This window comes from Bos mutus, chromosome 19 (genome assembly GCF_027580195.1).
Source record: "Bos mutus isolate GX-2022 chromosome 19, NWIPB_WYAK_1.1, whole genome shotgun sequence".
In the NCBI taxonomy this organism is placed as follows: Eukaryota; Metazoa; Chordata; class Mammalia; order Artiodactyla; family Bovidae; genus Bos; species Bos mutus.
The window spans coordinates 51,748,491-51,774,864 of record NC_091635.1 but is presented as its reverse complement, the minus strand read 5'-3'; the positions used below and the strand labels follow the sequence as shown (position 1 = coordinate 51,774,864).

The window sequence follows — 26,374 nt, the reverse complement described above, 5'->3', positions numbered from 1 at the left end:
AAAAGGAAATGTTGACTTGAGCTATGAGGCGTGCCCTGAAAATTAACTCTGTGGTTTGCAGATGCCTGTAAGGTTCCAATCCTAAGATTGGTTTGTGCATTTGTGTGTTGGCCTTCAGGAAGGACACCCGTGATAGCAAGCTTTGTTCCTCGTGAAAATCCAAACTCTTTTCACCAGGGCACTCTTCCCTGGGAAGCAGGCGGTGGATGCAGAACCCCATCCCCATGTTTTTTGTTGGAGCACCCACTCTCCCGAGGTCTCTGGAATGGTAAAGCTACACCATTGCTTCTTTGGTTGTTTGTATTTGGGGACCTGACTGGAATCCACCATCATATGCTGATTGTTCACTTCAGTAATATTTTTTGTGTTTCAGATGACATGCCAGGCCTAGGCTGGGTGCTAGGGATAGGGAGAAGAAGCCTACAAAGATCACAACATTCAGGGAGCCTGTGATCTCTGGGGTGCATGGAAATGTAAGGCTCACTGGGAGGGCACAAGAATGTTACAGATGAGGTTGTATTGGTGACCTAAAAAAACACAGGATGGAAAATCTGCATTGTTGCTGTTAACTATTATTTATTGAAGATCTATCATGTGCTTGGGACTCCTTACTTTACAACAGTCCTTCAAGGTGGGAATTAAGTGACTTGCCTAAGGCGATGGCGTAGTCCAAAATGGGATACAGGTCTAGATGGGTCTATGCCCTCTTGACCTAGGTTTGACCTAGGTAGCTCCCTTGGCACTGACTGTTTTCTGGGTCTTGCTAATATTGGTGGTCAATCCTGTTCCTCTTGCCCTCCTGTCATTTTTCTTGCCTGGAGAATCCTTCTTTTTCTCTAATGTCTGCTCATTCTTGAATACCAGCTTAAGTATTTTCTAGGATGTCCTCCTGGACTACAGGATCCTCTCCCTCCACTGAACATCAGTAGTACTCACTGCCTGGTTGTTCATTCAGCAATTACTCATGACTGTTTTGTAATAATATGGTCTATATTTTTGTGGTTACCTGTACTTTTATGTGTAATCTTCTGGTTTCCTAATAAGATTCTAAATGACCTGGAGTCATAGACTCTCTGAGTATTAGAGGTTTTGAACTGGGGTGTTTCTAGTTCTACTCATCAGGTTAGGAAACCAAGGCCCAGAGAAACTGAGTGCCTCTTGGCTCTGCACTTTGCCACCTCCTCCCCGCCACACACACCACCTACCACCTTCCACATAACGGGCGCTCGAAAATGCTAGAGGCATCCCTGGAAGAGAGCGCTGGCAGGGGGAGAAGGACAGGATCAGGCTGTGTGATCTCGGGCAAGACTGTTCTCTCAGGCTCTCCTTTTCCTTCATCCATCCAAACGAGGCATTAGATCAGAAGTTTCCTTCCACCTTCCCCATCCTCTGATTCTGTTAATAAGATAGCAGCGGCAGATGATGCGAGGCAACATAACTCAGTGGTTAACAGTGTAATATTTGAGTGAGGCTGCTGCTGCTCCTGCTAAGTCGCTTCAGTCATGTGCAACTCTGTGTGACCCCATGACGGCAGCCCATCAGGCTCCCCCGTCCCTGGGATTCTCCAGGCAAGAACACTGGAGTGGGTTGCCATTTCCTTCTCCAATGCAGGAAGGTGAAAAGTGAAAGTGAAGTCGCTCTGTCGTGTCTGACTTAGCGACCCCGTGGACTGCAGCCTACCAGGCTCCTCCGTCCATGGGATTTTCCAAGCAAGAGTACTGGAGTGGGGTGCCATTGCCTTCTCCGTTGAGTCAGGCTACCCAGGTCCAAACCTGGCCTCCTCACCTAAATAGATTTGCAGCTAAGCAACTCCTGCGTGTTTCGGTGCTTTCATTGGGAAAAATGGGAATCATGTTCATCTTAGATGTCTCTAAGATTGATTTGTGGACTTTAAGTGAGGTGATCAGTATAAAGTACTTCTCATGGTGCCTGACCTATCAGAAATGCTCGGTAAATGTTGTTGTCTGCACATCACTAAGCAAAGTGAAAGCGTTAATTGCTCAGTGGTGTCCCACTCTTTGCCACCCTATGGACTCTAGCCTGCCAGGCTCTTCTGTCCATGGGATTTCCCAGGCAAGAATCCTGGGGTGGGTTGCCATTTCCTCCTGCAGGGGAAAACTCTGAGACCCAGAGATAGAACCCAGGTCTCCAGCATTGCAGGCAGATTCTTTACCCCCTGAGGCACCAGGGAAGCCCTAAGCAAAAACCAAACAGAAAGTGGCACTCACAGAGATGCAGGTCCTGTCACAGTGCTGGGCTGACAGCCGCAGCAGCAGCTTCCATCCTGCCCTTGGTGGGGTTTACCTGCAGGTAGCTGGGAGTCCTCTCTAGAGTTTAAACAGAAAAACCAGCCCCCTGCCCCTTCCCCTCCAGTCTGTGCGGTGGTGTGATTTTGCCTGTGAACCACACATCAGGCAGTTTCAGAGACCTCGAACTACCACGGTAACAGCAGCAGCCCAGGCAGCTGGGAGAGAATTCGGGGCCTCCATGTGTGAGCAGCAGCTCAGAACTGCTCATCAGTTTGGTTCACCTTGTGATGCTTCACGGTGGGGGTAGGGTGAGATGCTGTTTTTCTTATCTTTCAAAAACAAAACCAAGAAAAGCATCTCTGGTACCTTTTTTTTCCAAAGCACTCAGCCAGCTCCCGAGGGAAGGATTTGACCTGGTGACCCAGAGTATTATCTCTGGGGTTAGGGCTGTCTTGCCAAGGAGAACCTCAGCTCCGGATTCCCTCCCCTCCCTGCCTATTGCTGGTGGCTGGACAGTGACTCAGAGGAGGAGGAGGTGGGGAGGAAGAGAGGAGGAGACAGCTCCGCCAGCTGCTGCAAAAAACAACATCTCATCGGTGCATCACCTCCCTCCACTCCAGACCACAGTGATGACAGGGGACAGCGCAGGTGGCCCTGACTCTCCCCTACCCCTCACGCCTAACACCTTTGGGTTTTTGAAGGGACAGTTTACAGTTGTCAAAAGGGAAATCATCTACCTTTGGAGGGCCCAGGAAATTCCTTTTCTTCCCTGTTAGGACTGGTTCCACCAAGAGCCTTCACTGTAACTTCAGCTCTTACAGATGAATGATGTGCTCAGAGAAGCATATGCCCCGGCTGGGGAAATGGCAAGCCAACTCCAGGATTCTTGCCTGGAGAATCCCATGGACAGAGGAGCCTGATGGGCTGTGGTCCATAGGGTCGCAAAGAGTCAGACACGGCCGAGCACACACAGAAAAACAAAAGGTCTCGGTGTGAAACCTCCTGTCCTAAGCCCTGCCGGTTTGGAGTTCAGTGAGCTCCTCTGACCTGTTAGCTATTGGAGAGACAGTGGCATGTAGACGTATGCCTTGCCCTCACCCAGCTGGCACCCAGAATCCTTTGGTTCCTAACAAGCCCACCATCTGAAGAAGCAGCCGGTAGCAGGACAAGTGGGGATCTCTGTCCTGAGGGTTGTCCAGAGCAGCTGAGCAGCCAACATTTCCATATCACCTTCTGTCCCGTTTGCCTGGTTTTCAGGAGATGCCAAATGTGTCCAGCTCGCCTTCCGATTGCCCCCGCTCCCCCCCTGCAGTGTGGACCCGAGCTGTAAAACTGCTGCCTGGGCTCTCACGGGCAGTATGAGGTGGCCGGTGAACCAGACCTGGCGTTATCTTGTGTCGTGGGAGGATTGTCTGCTCTCAGGATCAGGCCTCTCTCTCGCCCTGGGGTGGTGGCTGCCTTGCTCGCTTCACCCACAGCTGGTGCCTCCCCTGTACGTGTCAGACGTGCCACTTGGCAGGCGGGGCTCTGAGGAGTCCTTTGAGGTCCATCCCAGACAGATTCACCCAGGAAACCCAAGGGGAGAGGAAGTGAGAAAAACCAGACTTCCCGGAGCTCCTCTAAGCTCCAAGTCTCCGTATATCTTGGTCCTCCCCTTTGCAGGAGAAAGAAAAACAAAGTATATCTGTGGGGAAGGCGAGAGGTCCTCCCAGTCTCTCTCCTTCTCTATAAAAACACCAGGCCAGGCTGCCCTGGGCACTGTGGGGGCAGGTGCTGGGTAAGTAAGGAAGGAAAGCTGATAAGATAAGGTCTGACAAATCTAGGTCACCAGGCTGCTGCCAGACACCTGTGTGACTAGTCACCTTGAAACTGACGGGAGGGAGGGTGGACCTTTGTTCAGGGTTAGGGGCCCGGACTAGCTGGACTCCACAAGCCTTTGTTTGTCTGTTTATTTAATAAACATTGCTTGAGCACCATTAAACCAAGCCAGGTCATATGCTTGGGTGCCCCGGGCCCCTGTGTGTGTCTCTGATAGGGAAAATCTCCTCCTGGATCCCAGGCCTGGAACCAGAGCTAAAAAAAGCAATGACATCATGCAAAAGCCAGTCTGGTCCACTGACTTCCAGAGTAGGGGCAGCCAGTCTCTTGGTAGCAGGGCGGGCCTGTTTGGAGTCTTCATTCCCTGTTCCTTCAGCTAGATCAGGGGTCAGCAAAACTTTTCCTGTAAGGGCCAGATAATACATATTTAAGGCTTTGCGGGCCGTATGGTCTCAGCTCTACGTGTGCGCAAGCCAAGTCGCTTCAGTCGTGGCCGACTCTTTGTGACACTGTGGACTGTAACCCACCAGGTTCCTCTGTTGATGGGATTCTCCAGGCAAGAATACTGGAGTGGTTTGCCATTTCCTTCTCCAGGGGATCTTCCCAACCCAGGTATTGAACCCGTGTCTCTTATGTCTCCTGCATTGGCAGGCAGCTTCTTTACCACTAGCGCCACCTGGGAAGCCCCTCAACTCTGCAGTCTTAGAAAATACATAAACGAGTCAGCCTGTGTTCCGGTAGCACTTTATTTACAAGACAGGTGAGGGGCCCCATTTGGCCCTAGAGGATTGTTTGCTGACCCCTGAGTTGATGATTGGAATGACTGTTATGAGATCGGTGTTGGAAAAATGGGTCACTGTGATTTCAGGAGGTGTTCCAGATCAACAGGGGGCTCCGTTTGGTAGGGATAGTACAGGAGTTGATGGACGCTGTTCAGTGGCGTGGTCTGATTGGTGCCAGAGAATTCCTCTGCACGGGCCAAACTGCAGCCTCAGTCATCTAGGGCGCTGGTTACACGGTGCCCGAGCCAGACAGTGCCCGTAGTTTCAGTCTCATCACTTCCATGGGAGAACAGTGTGGGGCCCTGTGGGTGGCGAGTCATTGGCACCACCTTACGAGCCCTGAATGAAGAGTCGGGCGCCTCCGCCCTAGGGCCTGGCTTTGCCACTGAATGTTGAATGTGGCCTTGGATAAGGCACATGATCTCTCTGACCATTCAGCGTGTCCTGAGTACTACTGTATGAGGCACTGGGGATGCAGAATTGGACACGATAAAATTCTTGCCCTGAAGCAGCTCATGATCTAGTGGGCAAAAAGAAACAAGTTAACTATTACAGGATGTAGTGAAACACAGGCTTTGAATAGGTGATTATTTAGGCTGCTTACAGGGGCAGAGAGCAAGATGAGTGTTTACTAAGTGAACAAGGAAGGGGAGTCCATTTCCAGCGGAGGCATAGAGACTTTGCAGAGGAGATCCAGCCTATAGGACCTCAGGTAAGAGGCGGAGAGGGCAGGTAGAGGGAAGCAGGAAGTCAGCATGGGTGGATCACATGGGCCCAGAAGGCCAGGGAAGTTGAGATGCAATTCTGCATGCTGCATGCTCTGGGAGCCATGGATAGTTTCCAAGCAAGGGAGTAATAGCCTTTGGTTCCACTCAGCTTCCCTCTATGCCTATGAGCTTTGTGTGAAGAGGAATGTTGATATTGTATAAAGTTAATAAGTGCTGATAATTAAGCCAGTGGCTGTAATTAATAACCAGGCTCAGACCATTCTTGGCGATGCTGTCAGCTAAACGGCATCCAGATAAATCACTGGCCAACACCCAGCACCCGTGACTCTGAGATGAAGGCCTCTCAAAGAACTCTGGGACCTGGGTTATCTGGTTCGCTGGGTGAGATGCTTCCTCTCATGTGAACTCTAGCTTCTTGAGCTCACTCACTGAGTCATCATAAGCAGGCAGTTGCAGCCTGCATGTATGGATTTTTTCCTATTACTTTCAAGGGAGAACCGAGTTGCAGAAATCAGATGACTTTGGTGTATGTAGTTTTGAGGTTTAGGCCAGGGAAAAGTGAAGGAGGAGATTAAGTGGCTTCTACAACCTTCATGTCTTTGGCCTGAGAGTAATTGAAACTGGCTTTGGAAAGTGGAGATGCTTGGGCAGTGATTCCCAAGTCAGAGAGTACATCAGAATAACCTGGGATAAAATGGCTGGTCTCCAGGTCCCCGAGATTCCTATTCTGTAGGTCTGAATGTCACTGGGAAGCCTCTGCTAGGGGAAGGAAACAAGTCTCCTAGGACACCAGGTTTAAGGAGGTACTCTATTTGGGCTAAAGAGTCGGAGACGACTGAGCGACTAACACTTTCACTCGATTATAGGTTATTGTAAGATATTGAGTATCTGTACTCAATATATATTACTGTGCTAAGTCCTTGTTATTTGGTGGTGATGGTTTAGTCACTAAGTCGTGTCCGACTCTTGCGACCCCATGGACTGTAGCCCACCAGGCTTCTCTGTCCATGGGATTTTCCAGGCAAGAATACTAGAGTGGATTGCCATTTCCTTCTCCAGGGGATCTTCCCGACCCAGGAATCTAACCGGAGTCTCCTGCATTGCAGGCAGATTCTTTACCAACTGAGCTATGAATGAGGAAAGCCCTCATTATAGGTTATTATAAGATATTGAGTGTAGTTCTCTGTGCTGTATAGGAAGTCCTTATTGTTTACCTATTTTATATGTATGTTATACATACATAACAGATCGTATGTATCTGTTAATCCCAAATTCCTAGCTTATCTCTCCCTGCTCCCTCACCACCACCCACTGTACCCTCTAGTAACCTTACGTTTGTTTTCTGTGTCTGTGAGTCTATTTCTGTTTTGTAAATAGTTTATTTGCATCATGTTTTTAGATTCCACATATAAGTGATTAGCATGGTATTTGTCTTTCTCTGACCTGCCTCAGTTAGCGTAGTGCCCTTCATTATATTTTAACGATTGAGTGGTCTTCCGTTGAACCACGTCTTCTTCATTCATTTGGCACGGACACTTACGTTGCTTCCATGTCTTGGCTCAAATTGTAAATATGGGCTTCCCAGGTGGCGCTAGTGATAAAGAATCTGCCTGCCAATGTAGGAGTCATAAGAGCCTTGGGTTCAATCTCTGGGTTTGGGAAGATCCCCTGCAGGAGGGGGCATGGCAACCCACTCCAGTATTCTTGCCTAGAAATCTAGTGTGGATAGAGTCATAAGAGCCTTGGGTTCAATCTCTGGGTTTGGGGACTACAGGAGGGGGGCATTGAAAAGAATCAGACACGGTTGACTACAGCGATAGCATTGAAAAGAATCGACACGTGAACATTGGTGAACATTGGGTTGCGTGTATTTTTTCTAATTAGAATTTTCTCCAGATATATACCCAGGACTGGGATTGTTGGATCATATGGCAAATCTTTTTTTTAGTTTTTAAAGGAGCCTCCGTACTGTTTTCCACAGTGGCTCCACCAGCTTACATTCCCATCAACAGTGCAGGAGGGTTCCCTTTTCTCCTCTTGTTTCCATTTTCAGGTGAAGTAGGTGAGGCTTGGGCGAACTGAGTTGACTAAAGGGGACTCAGCTAGGAAATGGAAGTGGTAGAACCAGAGTTAGAATTCAGGTGGGGTGCATACCCCACCCCTGCCCCCTGCCCCCCTTCATTCCGCAGCCCACTCCCCTAAGAGCTCTACCTTGAGGCCTGTTTCTGGCTCTGAATTAGCAGAGGAACTGAGAGCTCAGCCTCCTCTCTTGGTCCTTCCCTGGCTGGCTGCCTGGCTCTGAAATCTCCAGGTAACTTCCTGTTCCTGGGGTTTAGCCCTTGGACAAAACCCAACACCCCATGTTTCCTTGGGGTGTTTTTTCATTTGTTTCTGGGGTTCCCAGTACACACACAGTTGTGGCAAACTGGGGAAGGGGCAGAGGAAGGGCACCAGTGATCCTCAGACGGGCATAAGAAGAGTTCTTCTTTCTTAAGCTGTTTACCGATTAACTCCCTTTGCTCCTGAAACCAGAAAGAAGAGGAACTCAAGAGTCAGCAGGGCTCAGAAGCCCTAATTAATTTGTGGTCCAACTGGGTCAGGGGGAGTGACCCTGGGCAGTGGCCTTTTTTTTTTTTTCTTTTTTCTTTTCAAGGACATGTCTGCTCAGGCTCACTGGGTTGGGTTCCCAGCCCTGCTGTCTCCCCACCCCCCAGCCCAGGGGAGTTAGATCTCCGGTGGAGCTCACCTCTGCCTATTCCATCCCTTCCTCCTCAGCCCTCTGGCTGGGCGCCTCCCGGTGTTAAGTTGCCCCAAATACCCAGTCTCTTATTTCACATTCTCAGGCAAAGATCCCACAGCCAAGGTGCCCTTTCAGCTTAGCTTTCCCATCGGCTGCTCACTGACAGATAAGCTCCTAAGAGGAGGGCGGGGTGGGGGTGGAGAGGCTGGTAAAACCAGCAGGCAGACCCCGTTGTGCCCTTTGTCATGGGGCACACTGGGCCCCTCAGCGCCACTGCAGGGTTTGATGGGGTGAGCCCTGGGTGGGGGCCCCTGGCCTTAGTTGGCAAAGGGAACTTGACTTGGCTGAGGCACAGTCATACATACACTTAGGTTTTACCTTCGGCTGGAAATCAGAGGCAGAAAGCCTGTAAGCGTCCAGAGACAGGGAAACTGTTCCATGTGTGCACAGGCTGGAAGAAGCCTGGCCTGTTTGAACTTTCTCTGCCACAGCTGTGCCAGACTCCCCATCCAGGCCTCGCAGAAACGTCTCGTCCCTCGGGCTGGCGGGAACTGAGACTCGAGTGCTGCTGCGGGTCGAGGGGGGAAGAAGCCAGTGGACAGAATGTTCCTGCGCCTGGGCGGACCAGCCAGCCACGGCACAGGCCGGGTCCCTGGGAGGCGAGCTGAAACCTTGCTCCTTTCTGTAGCCAGGCCATATCTTGAGTCACGGTCGAGTCCCTGCCAGAGGAACTGGTGTTAGTTCAGCTTTCTGAAGTGATAGATGGACTGAAAAATGAGAGTGACCGGGAGGTCTGCCCTGTTAGCTTCGCCGGTCTCATTGCTCTGGGAAGTGGACGTGGACGCTGGACTGAAACTACCACCTCTTTTGTCTTCGCTTCCCCCTTCATTAGCAGCCAAATCAAATACCTGGAACCTGGTTGTAGGGATTGCTATGGTATGTGGAATTAGTCCATCCTTCGAACAGTCCCAGGGAATTTTCCCAAGAAGGGAGAATACAGGCCAACCATGGCCTCCTTGGAGGTAGGTGTCAGTGTGAGAGAACCCAAGAACTGGGCCTCTGTATATAAGTTGGTGTCCAAAATATATTTAAAATGATATCCCAAGTATCCAGAGACAGGTTTAAAAATGTGTTCAGAAAGGTAGCAATTTAATGTTTCTCTTGGAATAAGTCTGGCCTGTGCATTCTCCCAGGAGCCTTTGCCTAGGGAATATGATTAAAAATAGATCTGAGTAGAACTTCCTGCTTGGCAGATGGCTGATAGCAAATGCTAGGGCTTGCAGCTGACCTTTCCTTTCTGAAATCTGCTCTGTGTTTCCATGATGCTAATTGAGTCCCTCACTAGACCTAATCAAAGAGCTGGTTGCAGAAAAACAGGGCTTGCTGTCCTGGGTAGGCTCTGTTCATGGAGCAACTTGAAAGCGCTGGAATTTGCATGGGAACTCCCACTCGGTGGTCCAACTGGCTGGTCCTTGTTTAAAAACTAACAAGTTCTGCTTTCAAAGTTGCTGTCCAGTGCTGTTAAGGATCCCACACCCTCTCTCCGCCCCCATCAACAGGAAAGATCAGTGGGTAGGGGAGTGATGTGCATACAATAGACAAGGCTCACCCACACTGCCACACAAAGGAGCTGCCCCCAGAGAGGGGGCCGCTTTTGAGTTTAACTTCCGGTGTGGCTCTGTCCTCATCAGTTTATCTTTTTAAAAATTATTTATTTATGGCTGCACTTGGTCTTCGTCGCTGTGCACGGGCTTCTCGTTGGGGTGGCTTCTCATTGGGGTGGCTCATGAGTTGGCATGAGTTGGCAGATTCTTTACCACTGGACCACGAGGGAAGGTCCCCATCAGCTGTCTTATAAAACAGGGATAATCCTGAGACAATGCCCTGAGGTGGTATCAAACTAGGGGAGATATAAGATATTGTTGTTTTTCTTATTATGTAGTGAGCATTTGGGGTGTGCTGCTCACTGAGTTATTATCCTTCCCTGGGAAAGAGGTGTGCATATAGGCAGGTTGTAACCCAGCTGTTTCAAGTCCTCTTCATCATCTTCACCTTGGAGGAAAGCCCTCTACTGGAGTTTAAGCATCTTCGGGGCAGACTATTTATACCCTCTGGGGCTACGCAAGGTCTAGGACATTCAATATTTGTTGATTTAAAGTTATGGAGGTACAGCATTCTTTCTTTCTTTCTTTATGGCTCTGCTGGGTGTTCATTGCTGCACAGGCTTTTCTTGAGTTGTGGCAAGCTGAGCCTAATCTCTGCTTATAGTGCACAGGTTTCTCATTTGCGGTGGCTTCCCTCGTGGCTCAGAGGTTAAAGTGTCTGCCTGCAATACAGGAGACCCGGGTTCGATACCTGGGTCGGGAAGATCCCCTGGAGAAGGAAATGGCAACCCACTCCAGGATTCTTGCCTGGAGAATCCCATGGACAGAGAAGCCTGGTGGGTTACAGTCCATGGGGTCACAAAGAGTCGGACACGACTGAGCGACTTCACTCTCTTGCTGCAGAGCATGGCTATAGGGCACGTGAGCTTCAGTATTTGCAGCATGTGGGCTCAGTAGTTGTGATTCCTTCTCTGGAGCACAGGCTCAGTAGCTGTGGCACGTGGCCTTTGCTGCTCTGCGGCGTGTGGGGTCTTCCTGGACCAGGGATCTAACCTATATCTCCTGCATTGGCGGGCCAATTCTTCTTTTCTTTTCATTTTTGCAGGCAGCTTCTTTCCACTGAGCCACCAGGGAAGCTCTCAGCCATGTCTATAATATTGAATAGTTAGCTCTCACCCCACCCCATGTCTCCTATTTTTAAAGTATCATAGACTGTGTTACTGTGGGAAAATCTCTTTGCCCAGGAGATGATTTTCCAGTGCCTGATATTTCAGTGTGCCTTAGGTTTTTCTATTGGCCAGGGAAGAAGGTTGAGCACCAGAATATGTGGCAGGGATTTAAGTCTCTAAGTCTTGAGGATGAGTCTTATCGAGGAATTAGATAAGATAGACCAGCTGATGAGCAAAAAAGACCTTTTATCCAGATAAACAGGAAGTTGAAAAAACACCAGAAAAGAGGTCTGACTCAGAAATGTTCGTTCACTGTGCAAGGCGTCTACTCTCTGGAGAATATGGACTCATGCAATATTCACCCTCGTAAGAAACCTCAGTCAACCCCCTCATTTCACAGATGATGCAACTCCCAGTGCAGAGGGGCAGGGCTCTGCGTGAGGAAGGCATGGAGCTGGAGGCAGATGATGAAGCCTTGCCTGGCCGGGGCTGGGAGCGGGCCGGCTGGTTGTTCTGACCCGCTCGTATTCTGTCTCTAGACGGAATACTGAGAATCTCCAGTGCCCAGCTTTTGCACTTTGGCAAGCACGTAATGCAGAGATCTTTCTAATATTTGTATCTTTGAGTCTTTTTCATAAGAGCTCGCTGGCTGTGATTTCTTCAAACCCTTTTAAATAACATTGTCTCTTCCTTCATAACTATTTCATATATCTCTGCTCCTGACTAAGCCCAGTCCCTGGGGGTGCATGAATTCGGAGGTTAAATGTGGATAGATGCTAATACACTCATGGGAGGAAAGTCTGGTAATGGACCTGTGGCCTGGCAGGGAAAACCATTACTCAGTCTGCTTTAGTTTGTGTGAACAACCTGAAGCCTGACTGGTGAAGCAAGTCCTTGTGCTTTGATTAGCATTTCCAGGACAGGAAAGGGGTGTTCAGGAACCCCAAAGATGAAATGAAAAAATCAGGTTAAGGAGACAGTGAGAGACTCTGTGAGAGTAAAACCATGCCACGTACAGGAAATTCGAAGGATGCTACCACTTTTCAAGGGCCTGGCTTATGCCAGTCACTTTACTCTCTGCAAGGTGGGTACCATTACCCCACTTGACAGGTGAGGAACTTGAGACCAGAAAGGGGAGCATCTTCAAGAACACACAATAGAGAAAATGCCATAAAGGGAATTTGAATCTAGTTCATCTGCTAAACTGGGAGAAGCTTAGCCTGTGGAAGGAAACCGCGATGTAAAGCTATAACCAGAAGTATTTTTTGGCACCAAAGGATGTAAAGATGAAGGATTATCAGAGTGGCTGGCAGCAGAATGGGGTTCCTCGGGAGGCAGGGTGTTCACTATCCCTGAAAGTATTTAGGCAGAAGTTTGGTGGAAATAGGGCTTCCCAGGTGGCACAGTGGTCAAGAATCTGCCAGTCAATGCAAGGAGACAAGAAGAGACACAGGAGACAGGAAGATCCCCTCAAGTAGGAAATGGCAACGCACTCCAGTATCCTTACTGGGAAATCCCATGGACAGAGGAGCCTGGCGGGCTGCAGTCCATGGGGTCGCAAAGAGTCAGACACAACTGAGCGCACGTTAGTCTTTAGTGGAGATGTGGACAAGAGCCATACAGCAGGTGAGTGGTTGACCCCGGGGCTCCTCAAAGCCCAGTGGTCTCTGAAATTGAAACTGGATAAAGTCATACATATATTTTGTTTTGTTTGGAGATCCTCCATGGCTGTGGAGGCCTCTTGCCACTATACCTAACCTGCAGTCCACTTCATGAGATTCCTACGGACTGTAGTTACTTTTCTTTTTGAAAGCTCCCCGAAGCATTCTTTCAGCTTCTCTGCTCATTCTGCATCATGAAGTCCAGGAGCCCAAAAAAAGGGGAGTGGATTTTTAAGGGCTTCTTTGCTTTTCTTTTTCCATGGGTTGTGAAATGAGAATCATTCATTCAGTTGTTACCTGGGAGGGCTGGTTTCGGGCTAGGATGCAGAGAGCATTCTCTTGGTGGCCCTCCATCAGCCTTAAGCATTGTTAAGTTTACAAATTAAATTTTATCCATTCTCCCAAGAGTGACCAAGCCTTGGTGAAGTGATTCATCCTAACATAACTCACAGGAAGCTAATTGGTAGACCAGAATTCTAATTAATTTACAGTGGAACAGATAATCCCGAAAGCTTAGATGTGTGTTATCTTCCTTGAAGGTAAACCCACTGAGCGAATGAATTAAATTTAGGCAGTTGCTGAGTAAATATGGAATCAGAGCAGAGGAGGGTGAATAGCTTAAGAGACTTTCATCAGTTTTGACAGCTTGATCCATCCTCCTTTTTCAAAGAGACAGGTTTTCCAAGTGAACACGTTCTAGAAAAATCTTGGGACCTGGAGTCAGAAGCTATAGGTTTATGTATTGACCTTGACTTACAAGCTTTGGGAAACTGGGTAAGTCACTTGAACAGCTCTGGACCTCAGATTCCACCTCTGTTGTTTTAGAGGTAAATCAATTAATATATGTGAAAGATCTTTGTACATTCAGAGGTCCTTTAAACATGTCGATATTAGTCTAATTCTGTTGAGCTCCTTTCTTTTAGGAAGTCACTTACAGCATCCTTGTCATCCCATCTTCATTAGATGGGATGACATAATCATTTCTTAGAGTTTGGAGCCAGACTGCCTGGGTCACTGTCATATGTTGGAATTTGACCCTGTGTTGGCATATGTTTTAACCTTTCTTTGTCTTGCTTTCCTCATCTGTAAAATGGGATTGATGAAAGTCCCTCCCTCATTAGATTGTTGACAGAATTAAATTACCTGGCTTATGTAAAAGAGTTTGAATCCTGTCTGGCATATGTTGGCTTAGTTGCTCAGTCCTGTCTAACTCTCTGCAACCCCATGGACTGTAGGTTACCAGGCTCCTCTGTCCATGGAATCCTCCAGGCAAATACTGGAGGGGATTGCCATTCCCTTGTCCAATGAAAGTCGCTTAGTCGTGTCCAACTCCTTGCAACCCCATGGACTGTATGGTCCATGGAATTCTCCAGGCCAGAATACTGGAGTGGGTAGCCTTTCCCTTCTCCAGGAGATCTTCCCAACCCAGGAATAGAACCCAGGTCTCCTGCATTGCAAGTGGATTCTTTACCAGCTAAGCCACCAGGGAAGCCCTGTATGGCAAATAGCAAGCACTATGTAAATATAAGCCATGACTATTATTTCACCATTTCCAATTTATTTTAATGAGCCATCTCAATTTGGGCTCCCCCGGTGGCTCAGTGGTAAAGAATCTGCCTGCAATGTAGGAGACACAGATTCGATCCCTGGGTTGGGAAGATCCCCCGGAGAAGGGAATGGCTACCCCCTCCAGTATTCTGGCCTGGAGAATTCCACGGACTGTATGAGGTCAAAAAAAGTCAGACACGATTAAGCGACTTTCACTTCACACCTATAAACTGTCTCTAATTTCACTATCATGATTGCTTGTTAGAAGATATTTAGAAAACAACCCCCCCACCCACCCCCATAGCATGTGGCTTCAGTCTTGCAGGGAACCCTTTCTGTCTGGATTGGTCAAAGGGGAAGTCTTGCCTTGAGAGTCTGTAAAGTTTTGCCCACTGGCTTTCCAGAGATCCTTTGTAGTGTCAGGACGTTTTCGTTTGCCAATGCCCAGTTGGATTTGGGAACTGAAGGAAACCTAAATCCAAGAAACTGATCATGTTCTTCCTAGATATATTAATTTGCTTTCTTTTTAACTTCAGGGGCTCATAGTAAATTGTTTTTAAAGGCCTGAAAAGGTTTCACACACATGATTTCATATGATCTCAAAATACCCTTAAAAAAAACAAATCCCTCTCCCCCTATATTGCCCCTCCCTGCCAAGGACCAGCCCTGGCTGATCCAGGGTATTCGAAGGAGAGATCTTAGAAGCCCAGGTGTAATTAGTAAGCATGGTGGGTTCCGCGCTCCAGATGGAGACTCAGCCAGAGTGAAAGAGAGAGAGACATGGGGAGACCAGTATTTCGAGAAACTGATCCCAATTCTTTATTTTCCATGGTCTACTTTTTATACACTGAGATGTTATGCAAAAGTCACGTGGGGTCAGCAGTCCTGACTTTTATCAAAGTCAGGTGCTTCATACAAATGTATACAGAGGTCTTAGGGGTGTTGCATCATCTTCTGGCCAGGGGGGCCTGCTGACAATTGGGAGGCTCTGAACAGTCACATGTGGCGGAAAAACCTATTCAGGCAGGCTAGAGGATTTCCAAAGGAGTTTGTAGGTTAAACACTGTCACACCCAAGAATTATTAACTGGAGCTGTAAGCTAACTCTCTTTTTTCAGAGAGGTAGTGGGACAGCCCCGTAAAGTCAGAGGTTTAGGTGAAAGCACAAAGCAGAAAGTAGGCAGACTCTGGTTTTTGGGGGTAGATTGCTCGAGAATTTCCAGGGAGACTCCTGAGGCTTGATCCCGCCTTTGCATATGCCAAGCCTCCTTCCTCATGACCTTTGTCATGGGCGGAGTTCCTCACTGGCTCCCAGCAGTGATAGAATTTCAGTTGAGCTATTCCAGATCCTGAAAGATGATGCTGTGGAAAGTGCTGCACTCAATATGCAATATGCACTATGCACTCAATATTATTTTTATGGCCAAGTAGTATTCCATCATATATATATATAAAACATCTTCTTTATCCATTCATTTGTTGATGGACATTTAGGTTGCTTCTATACCTTGACAATTATAAATAATGCTGCTGTGAACACTGCGGGTAGGGAGGGGTGTGCACGTATCTTTTTGAATTAGTGTTTTATTTTTCAGATGTATACCCAAGAGTGGAAGGGCCTGATGGTTTTGAGAGAAATTTGAGCTCCATTATTTTAGCCCCCTTAGAAGTTTTATTTTTATTTATTTATTTTTAGGTGACACTCTGCAGCACATGGGACCTTAGTTCCCCAGCCCGGGATCGAACTGGGGTGCAGAGTCTTAACCACTGGACTGCCAGGGAAGGCCCCCCTCCAGAAGTTTCAGTTTTATATTTGAATTGCAAAGGGCCCAGCTTTAATGACTGGCTGCCATTGCATCCTGATTCCACCTGTTATCTCTCTGTCTCAGAAGCCATCCCCCCCAGCAGACATGTCAGGCTCTCTTCTGTAGAGGACAGGGGCTTGTCTGCTCATAGAAACCCCCTCCTCTGTATCCTTGTAGAGAATGCAAGTGTCCCAGGCCTTCTCTGTGGAGAGAGAGGAGGAGTACAGGTTGTAGGGAGCTGCCAGCATCTGCTGAAATTGAAGGGTCTGATCATCAAGTAATTTAGATCCTGAAGTCTCCACATTTCAGCAATAAAATGTGGCACCCAGGCCCCACACCACCTTTTGTTTTTGCCATTCAGTTCCTTGTATCGTGTATGCTCCCATGCCCTTGGAATTTCATGACTCCACACTGCAGATATTTCCTCCTTTAGAGCCAGTCTCTTCCCTGCCCCTCCCTTCATCTGGTTCAGGAATGAGAGGACCTCCCAGAGCTCAGAGGCAGCCAAGCTTCTCCCCCTAGGCAGCACACACGTTGCTTTTTACCCCATGTAGACCTCCAGACAGATGTGTGAAAACTTTCTGCAAACTATAAACACATACAGATGGCTTTATTCTTTCCTAATCTTTCCTGGTGACCTGTGTCCCAGTGTGGAAGTCCTACACAGTCAGGAAATTCTTCCCTTATAATGAACCCAAGTCTCTCTTATTTCCGTATCAGTCCGCTTCCTCCTTATTTGCAGAGAAAATGGAAGAAATCCCCTTTGATTGTCTTTCCTCTTAGCTGATTGCTCAGAGTCTTTAAACTGCACTCGGGTTCTAATTGTGGAAGTTTTCATCATTTTCATTGTTCTTTATTATTACCCTTCCCACTTTCTCCATATGCTTCCTCAAGGGTGAAATTTAGACAAGATTATTTTGCTTGAGTTTCAGCTCTTTGGAATGGAGCCTGTGGTTTACTTTGACCCTGAATAGCAAACTCCACCAGGCTTGAATGCATAAAGGAATGAGAAAGGAAAAAGGACTGACCTGACCTTCCCCAGGAGAATGTTGAGGTGGGGTGTTCAGCCAACACCCAAGGGAGGAGTTTTACTTCTCCTTTATTGTGTCTCTATCTAATACCTATGTTACGTTTTCTCTGACAAGGTACAGAGTACAGCATATAATACCATGAGCAAATCCGTAAAGACAGAAAGGAGGTTTGTGGCTGCCAGGGACAAGGGAAATGGAAGGTGACTGATAATGACGCGAGATTTCTTTGTGGGGTCTGAAGATGTTCTGGAATTAGATAGTGGTGATGGTTGCACAACCTTGGGAATATACCAAGAGCCCCTGAATTGTATACATTAACTTTTGTTAATGGTGACTTTTATGGTAAGGTTCTGTCTCTCATGCCATGAAGTGTACACAGTATTATTTATTTCTTATACAAATCTGGTGTGAGTGTGAATACAATTTTACTGTGCCCATTTCATAGATTAGGAAGTTTAGTCTCAGAGAAGTAAATTGGCTTGACCAAGTTAGTAGCATTGTGAATATATGGCCACGCCAAGCTCCAACTCTAGCAGTCCCACTTCTTCAAAGCCCATGTAATGGACATTGTGCCTGTGGACGATACTGTAACTGGAAAGAGTCATCGGCAGCTGCAGCGCTATCCCTGTATTTTTATGGATTTTGAAGAAGCAGATTGAGTCAACCTTCTCTCTGCTGCAGGCTCCTGCAAAGGCCAGAGAGGGAAGGTGGAGAACTCATCTCCTTTTCCCTCTGCACTTGGTTTACCTTGTTTTACTTCTTGGTCTCAACAACTTAGGACTTGGGCATGTTTTCCATCCACAGGTGTAAAAGATGTGGAAGCCCAGAGGGTAGATAATTCTCCTGGTGAAGCCAGGATTTTATCCTGAATTTCTGAGCCGAGATGAGATCCTCTCATCATGTGCAGATACCCCAGGGCTAGCTCCGGTTGTTACAGCTGAGTAATCAGGTGGGCCTCTGCCTGCCTCATCCCTGGGCACCTCCTGGGGCACGAACTCAATTGATCATGGGTGACCTTCCCAGAGAAAGGAGACTGAGAGGCCCTCTTTATGCTAGGAGGACTTCACAGCCTGAGCCTGTTTGAGAGAAGGAGGAATCCACATGTTTGCTCTGTTGCCACCTCCCCCGACAAATATTCATTTTTCAATGGTCCTCCTGCATTTGAAAGGAATTGCTGCTTTCCAGACTTTCAAAGGGGCCAGAAATCAGTGGTTTTGGCTACCAAACAGGAAACTCAAAGCCTTTCCGTTCCTTTGAGCTGGCTGGAAGGGTTGGGTCTGAAACTATAACTTTCCTTTAAAGGACAGAAGAGAAGTTTGGGGTAATTTTTTAAAAAAACAACAACAACCAAAAAAAAAAAAAACCCTTTCCTGGAGTCCTGAATACCAGCCTTGGTTGATATACAACATGGAAAAGAGCTGCCTTGTTGCCTGGCAGTCACGACAGCAAACAAATGTGTCTGACCGTCTGTCTGGGATCTCCTGGTCTGAAATCCTGTTTGCTCCGTCCTGATTGCTCCCTTCACCACTTTCAGTCTCCCCACCTTTGGTACCACCGTCCCTCAAGGGAGCGCCAGGCCGCGCCTGGTCGTACCAGGCTGGGCCGGGCCCCACAGGATACAGCGGTCCAGCCGGGCTATTCTTGTCTGTGTCTATTTGCAAGATGCCTGTTGTTCTCCGTGAATGTTTTTCTCATCATAAATGTTGGCTTGGCAGCGGCCCAGTGTGGAAGCCATGGCGGAAGAGCTTGCAGAATCTCTCTTGTCCTCAGAGACTCAGCTGGTCCCGGGTGCGGGCCTGGGGAGACCGACTCATCGATGCTGTCGCTAGGGGGGGTGCCTCTGTAGGTTTCGCCGCCTGATGGGTTCAGCAGCCTTTGCAGAGCATGGGCCGCTGCCAGCACACCCTCGGAGAAGACCCCTGGAGGAACCAGGGTGGCCTTGGGAGGCGCCGCTGGGCCTGATTGAAGACTCTTCTCCATGTGCCCTCCCCCACCCCACTCTCTAGAAATTCGAATGTGTGTCAGGCTAGAGAAAGCCACTCTTTTTTTTACTTTTCATATGATGTTTTTTAAATTAATTTATTCTTGCATTCCTATACACTTAACAATGAGAAAACAGAAAGAGAAATTAAGGAAACAATTCCATTCACTGGAGTTGGAACGAAAAGAATAAAATACTTAGGAATAAATCTACCTAAAAAACAAAAGATCTCTATATATAGAAAACTATAAAACACTGATGAGAGAAAGCCAGTCTTAGGCCTTGCCTTAGAACCCCCAGAACAGTCACCTCCAAGCATTTAAAGTCACAAACCCCTACCAGGAAAGTGTTTTGAGTGTGTACTCCTAATAATGTCTATTTATTTATAAATGGTATACATAGGGTTGCTAATTTATACATTATAAACATTTACTAGTAATTTTTAATAATTTATGCAATTTAAAAGCATGGAAGAAAAAATAGCACAATTATAACTTTTTAAACTTATTTCATTGAAAGTATATATGATTGAATCTGTTCTCTTTTCAGGAGGGAAAAAAAAATCTTCATTTATCACTTTATGATTCAGTAATTCAGAAAGTGAAAGTGTTAGTCACTCAGTTGCTTCTGATTCTGACCCCATGAACTAGGACCTGCCAGGCTCCTCTGTCCATGGAATTATGCAGGCCAGAATACTGGAATGGGTAGCCGTTCCCTTCTCCAAGGCATCTTCCCAAACCAGGAATCAAACCCGGATCTCCTGCACTGCAGGCAGATTCTTTACCATCTGAGCCACCAGGGAAGCCCTCATTAATTCAGAGGTGTGTCCTAAAGACAGTCCTCTTCAGTACTTCATTTTAACTGTTGGCCTTGCTGAAAACTTCTTTACAAAGAAAGGTAGATTCAGATGGAATATTTGTGGGAATTCCCTGGTGGTTCAGTGGTTAGGACTTGGCACTTTCACTGCTAGGGGTCTGGGTTCAATTCCTGATTGGGGAACAAAGATTCTATTGGATTTCACCAACAGGAGTATATTTTACTGTATGTCAAAATAATTTTTTTAAAAATTCAATGAGTTTTGACACATGCGTAGTCTTACACACCACCAAAATCAAGATGAGAAAATAATTCCATCTCCTATGTTACTCCTTTGTAATCAAACTCACCCCTTAGCCATAACTTCTGGCAACCACTGATCTTCTTAGCCTAAAGCATTTCAAGCTCATCCATGTTGTTACATGTATTAACATAGGTTTTTATTACATTTGAGTAACTGAAACTGCCAAACTCTGTCCAGACATTGCCATTTTGCAGTGTCCTTGAGAGCACTTAGTTTTGTCAGTTAAAAATTTTTTGGATCATTCTAATAGGGCTATGTCAGTTGTTTTTCATTTGCATTGACTTTATTTTGGGGGGCTTCAAAATCACTGCAGATGGTGACTGCAGCCATGAAATTAAAAGACGTTTACTCCTTGGAAGGAGGGTTATGACCAACACCCAACCTAGATAGCATACTCAAAAACAGAGACATTACTTTGCCAACAAAGGTCCATCTAGTCAAGGCTATGGTTTTTTCAGTGGTCATGTGTGGATGTGAGAGTTAGACTATAAAGAAGGCTGAGTGCCAAAGAATTGATGCTTTTGAACTGTGGTGTTGGAGAAGACTCTTGAGAGTCCCTTGGACTGCAAGGAGATCCAACCAGTCCATTCTAAAGGAGATCAGTCCTGGGTGTTCTTTGGAAGGAATGATGCTAAAGCTGAAACTCCAGTACTTTGGCCACCTCATGTGAAGAGTTGACTCATTGGAAAAGACTGATGCTGGGAGGGATTGGGGGAAGGAGGAGAAGGGGATGACAGAGGACGGGATGGCTGGATGGCATCACCGACTCGATGGACATGAGTTTGAGTGAACTCCGGGAGTTGGTGATGGACAGGGAAGCCTGGCGTGCTGCAATTCATAGGGTCGCAGAGTCGGACAGGACTGAGTGACTGAACTGAACTGAACTGAATGGCTAGGGATGTTGAGCATCTTTTCATGGGCCTGGTCCCATCTGCTTATCTTTGGTGAAGTCTCTTCAAATCTTTTGCCCATTTTAAAATTGGATTTCTTATTTTCTTACTGAATTTTGAGAATTCTTTATATATTTTAGATACAAATCCTTTGTTAGAAAAGCAATTTGTAGATATTTTCTCCCAGTCTATGATTTATTTCTTAACAGTGTTTTTCAGGGCACAAGTTTAAAATTTTGATGAAATCTAGCAGTTTTTTCTTTTATAAATTGTATTGCTGATGTAGTATCTAAGAAGTCTTTTCTAATGCAAAGTCACAAAGATTTTCTCCTGCATTTTTTTTCTTAATAGCCTCCATTTTGAATTAGTTTTTTTGTATAGGCATTTCAATTTTGAACTACAAAGATCATATAAAATGAAAACATTGCTAAATACCAGTTCTCTCTGTAGTACAAGTTTCTTTGGAAAAGGAGTTACGTTTCCATTCCCTGTCAAAATGTCGCCTTTACTTTGAAGGGGCAGATTTAGTGTGTGTGTGTTTTTAAAAAATATTGCCAAGTCAGCATTTTGTCAGCAACTTTTTGTTCAGGTAGTTTGGAATGTTTTTTTGGCGAAGGAAAAATGCATAACTTTATCTTTACATTTTTAAGTACTTGGGTATAAATGAACCTCTCTGGGCTACTCTATCCCACTGTAAAAAATTGCAAGGATCCTACTGTTTAAGATCCTATTTTTATAACATCAGTCTCATTATTGACGTCTTAAAGCATAGAAGCAGCAATTTTTTTTTTTTTTTTTTAAAGGAAGTTAGAGGCAATTGACTCATGGGATAAATATTTTGTAAATGATGCCAGATTTTTCATGCTATGTGTTGCGGGTTCAGAGAGACATTGAAGACACGGTTTATGTCTTCGGGGAGCTCACAGTCTAGTGAGGGAGTTAGTCAGACAGGCAGTTGAAATCAAGTGTGCTGAGAGCTGAGAAAAAAAGGAACAGGCAGTGAGCAAGACGGGTCCCGTCCATGGGTACCAGTGGGTGCCTCTTCTTGGGGAGATCAGAGAAAGCCTTACGAAAGAGAGGAGGCCAAGCTGAGGCTTGAGATTGGTCAAGTGAAGGAACCCTCCCCATCATAGGGAAGATCGTGGGCAAAGTTGGTGAAATTCAAGTTCCAGGAATTGCACATGGTTTGGCCTGACTAGAGCAAAAGACAGTGGCAGAGTAGCAAGAGAAGAGACTACAGGGGGTGGTGGGACCAGATGGTGAAACTTTTGCTCTCCTGGTGGTGCTTGGGTGTCTGTGTGCTCCGAGACGGAACTAACTGGTTGGCCAAATCTATGGTCTGTTTCGCTGAGACATTGTCTCATCTGAACATGTGGCATGGACTTCCAGGTTCCAGGTCTCAAGGCTGTAACACTTGTATTCATGCTCAATTCTAGCCTGGAGCTCATGTGTTCCCCGGAGATGCTTCAAGACCCAGAGGAAAGAGAGCTGGCTTTGCCCAAGCAGCAGCTGGGAAACACCTGCTTGCTCCTTGGAGCTGCACCCGGGAGCCAAGGCTTCTGGTGCATTTGCACATTGGAGGCAGCCAACCATCCAGCTGCCCCAAAGACAAGTTTTTCCGCAAGTCAAGAATTTTAACCCTTCTCTGTGGCTGGCGGCCCCGATTCCTAAAATCCATTGATTGCTTCTGACAACAGCTGTCTTGGGCGCAGTGATCTGTGTCCTGTCTGGTTCTCTCCTGCCCTCTGGTCATCTGTTAACCAGTCAGCCCTGGATCTCTCCAGCCACTGAATAACAGAGGTCACGGGAGAGTCCCTTATTTTGTTTGGTTGTTTCTTTTCCAAGTGGTCTTGAGAGCAGACGAGGATGTTTAATTCAGGGTACAGTTGTCAAGCCGCATTAAAAATGCAGGCAGCAGTGCAGGACATGGCTGGCTCATGTCAGCCAGACATTCCAGTGCGACCAGAGGAGGAAAACATGGACAGGGCCCGTGTTAGTGGAAGTATCGCACTGTGAGCTTTCAGGCTCCGGTTTCTCCCAGTCCCTGCCATCCTCCAGCCAGAAGAAAGAAGCTCCTAAAGTGGGATTACCCTTTAGTGGGTATTCCTGTGACCTGGAGATCAAGTTGCCTGCACCTCAAAAAGAGAGAACTCCCGCACTGCAGGTTTTTCTGTTTGTTTGTTTGGCTGCACAGCGTGTGGGATCTTAGTTCCCCAGCCAGGGACCGAACCTGTGTGCCCTGCATTGAAAGGTGGATTCTTAACCACTGGGCCACCAGGAAAGTCCTCGTGCTGCCAATTAGGAAGACAGTGACTGTTCGAGCAATTAGGATCTCCAAAAAAGTAAGACCAGTGAGAAGTGTGGGTTTGGTGGTTCATTCTTACCTTGGGGATTCTTTGCTGTCTCCTGAGGGTTGTACCAAGAGAGCCTGGAGAGGTACTCGTGCCTGTGGCCGTGCCCTGGCCGACTCGAGGAAAACTGTGGGCAGCACAGATGGCCAAAATCATATGGGTCCAGGAAAGGCCAATGTGGATTAATACTGTCTTCTTGCCAATCCAAGTGTGGGTGCCCCGGGTTCCGTACCTCTGTTTATTCTGCCTTCTCCTCCTCCCACCATGCCATCTGCCAGCTGGACGGTTAACTGGCTCACTGCTCCCTTTTAGCTGTGTCAGTCCCGCAAGGTCATGATTGTTGTGCTTTGGGGCTGGTTCCCCCCCTGGGTGGGTGAAATGGATCTCTAACCATCGATTTGTCTTCTTGCATTTCAGTCGTTCCAAGGAAGTCAAGGACGAGCATACCTCTTTAACTCAGTGTGAGTGTCTCTGAATGGTACATCCATTGTTCGGTGCAGATTTTGAGGGATGGGGAAAAGCAACACTCTGTGATGATTACACAATGGAACCTGTCCTCTCTGACACACACACACACACAGAACCCCATGGAACATTATTTACCACACATGTTAGCCAGTCATCCTTGGGGAATTTGGTTGGGGGGGCATCATCTTGGGCTAAAAATAATGTAGGCAGTACTCCAGTAAGCACAGAGGGCTGTAGTCTCCTAGCAAAGAAGCTGGAGTGCTTCTCCTGAAGCCTGACCATGAAGGTCTCAGAACTAGACCTGAGACGTGTCTCCGAAGAAGAAAGGAGGATGAACAGAAGACCCCGGGATCCGTTGGAGGACTGAGGCTGGAGGAGGCTTTGTAAAGTGGAGTGAGCTAAGAGCCTCCATCCCCTCGTATGGTCTGCCACAGCCCTCAGCAGCATTTACAGCTTTCTCTGGGAAGGCAAGCCTGATGAACTGTGAAAGTGGAAATCTAGCATGTCCAGCTTGAAATAATAGGAGCTCCATGTAGGAGTCTAGAGAGCTGATAGATGGGGCTCACCCGTCCCTGTGATGAGGACAGGACTCTGCTGTCATGATTGACTCTTCGACCACAGTCTGTCCTCAGGAAGTTCTGAGGACCTGTGCTCATGGCGTGGGCTTCAGTGTGATTGTCAGTTTGTCCCCTTAAATCACAAGCCTAAAAGCACTTGTTAAGGAAAGCTCTGAAAAAAGAAAAATTCCAAGCAAAGTCTCAGCCATAAAGAGTATTTTGAGTTGACTCACAGAATCAGAACTTTCACATCTGACAGATAGCTCAATGGAGATGTGTCCATGTGGCTGCCTTTGAGGTTGCTTCTAGTTTCAGTTAGAGATGATGCGCTTAGCGTTAGCTTCCTTTGGGCAGCCGTCTTCAGTTAATCTTTTGCTGGGAGTTCAGCTTCAACAACCGATGGGCATTTGCCTGACTCCCCGCTCTCTCTCTCCCCATCCCCGGCACAGAGTTAACGTGGGCTGCGGGCCGGCGGAAGAGCGCGTGTTGCTCACAGGACTGCACGCCGTCGCAGACATTTACTGTGAAAACTGCAAAACCACCCTGGGCTGGAAATATGTAAGTACCGAGGGGTCTGTGGGTGGAGAGCGCGCTGTAAAGAAACTAATGAGAGTCACTGGAATGCATTCTCCCACTTGCTTCCCCGGCCTTGTGGGCTTGTCTGCAATGAGCATGGGAAACTGAGTTCAAAGAGCAGTTCCTGGCATCCAAGCATCCTCTTTGCATTGATAGTCCACTCTTCCTACTCAGTCCTTCACCTGCTCCTGACACACAGACACACAGTCACGCGCCCTCTCAGTGCAATAATAGTGGAAAGTGAAGTTGCTCAGTCGTGTCCGACTCTTTGCGACCCCATGGACTGTAGCCTACCAGGCTCCTCAGTCCATGGAATTTTCCAGGCAAGAGTACTGGAGTGGGTTGCCATTTCCTTCTCCAGGGCATCTTCCTGACTCAGGGATCGAACCCGGCTGTCCCGCATTGCAGGCAGACGCTCTACCCTCTGAGCCTCCAGGGAAGCCCAGTAGTAATAGTAGTAGTAACAATGGCACGTAACACCTCCTGACCGCGTGTTCCAGGCATACGTGATTTTATTTACTCTTCACAGAATCCTTAGTGTGTGAGCCATAATTTAATCCCTAGTTTACAGATGAGGAAACTGAGGCTTAGGCAGGGTAATAATTTTTATTTATTTTTATTTTTTGACCATGCCATGCAGCATGTGGAATCTTAGTTCCCTGACCAGGGATTGAACCCACACTCCTTGCACTGGAAGTGCAGTCTTAACCACTAGACTGCCAGGGGAGTCCCTCGACAGATACTTGTAACGTCTCCTTGGCAGCTAGGAGAGTGCTCAGAGCCTTGCCAGGGTGAGAGGAGGTATGTGTGTTCAGTGAGAGTCAACTTGTATTATTATTGTTGTTGCTGCTATTATTATCGGTAGATCTTTTCACAGTGCTTTTCTCTCCCCTCTCTGTCATTGTGGGGATGTTGAAAAGTCAGTCTTCCTGTTTCTGGGAGAGAACTTTATTCCATGTTGTTGCAGAGGGTCGGTGTGGGGCTGGCTCGTAGGACCTGCTTGGGAAGGAGCCTGAAGGAGCAGTCAGAACCTCCTGGAGAGTGATAAGGATGTGTCATGTAGGTTTGTTGATGGCAGCAAAGACACCACTCTGCAGGACTTTGCTGGTGGAGGAGCTTCTGCATATGTGGGAGCAGGGAGCATAGGGGAAATCTGTGTCTTTTGCTCCTTTTTTCGATGAGTCTAAAACTGCTCTAAAAATATGAGTCTGTGTGAAAAAAAAGATATCGAGCAAGAGAAGCCAGCCATGAAAGTATGATTCTGTTGAAATAAAGTTTAAAAATACTCAGATCATAA

At 47.2% G+C, this 26,374-nt stretch overlaps 1 protein-coding gene across 4 annotated transcripts in view; it reads left to right on the top strand.

The window, feature by feature from the left end:
- The window catches only part of YPEL2 (yippee like 2), a 74,254-nt gene that overhangs the window by 33,342 nt on the left and 14,538 nt on the right, over positions 1 to 26,374 (top strand). For all 4 annotated transcript variants that reach the window (XR_011468064.1, XR_011468063.1, XM_070390581.1 and 1 more), the window contains 2 exons: positions 23,894 to 23,937; positions 24,951 to 25,059. Coding sequence is in view for 2 of the 4 variants with exons in the window: in XM_070390581.1 (XP_070246682.1) it covers positions 23,894 to 23,937; positions 24,951 to 25,059 (153 nt within the window). In the remaining 2 variants the exon portion in view is untranslated. The remainder of the gene's footprint in view (positions 1 to 23,893; positions 23,938 to 24,950; positions 25,060 to 26,374) is intronic.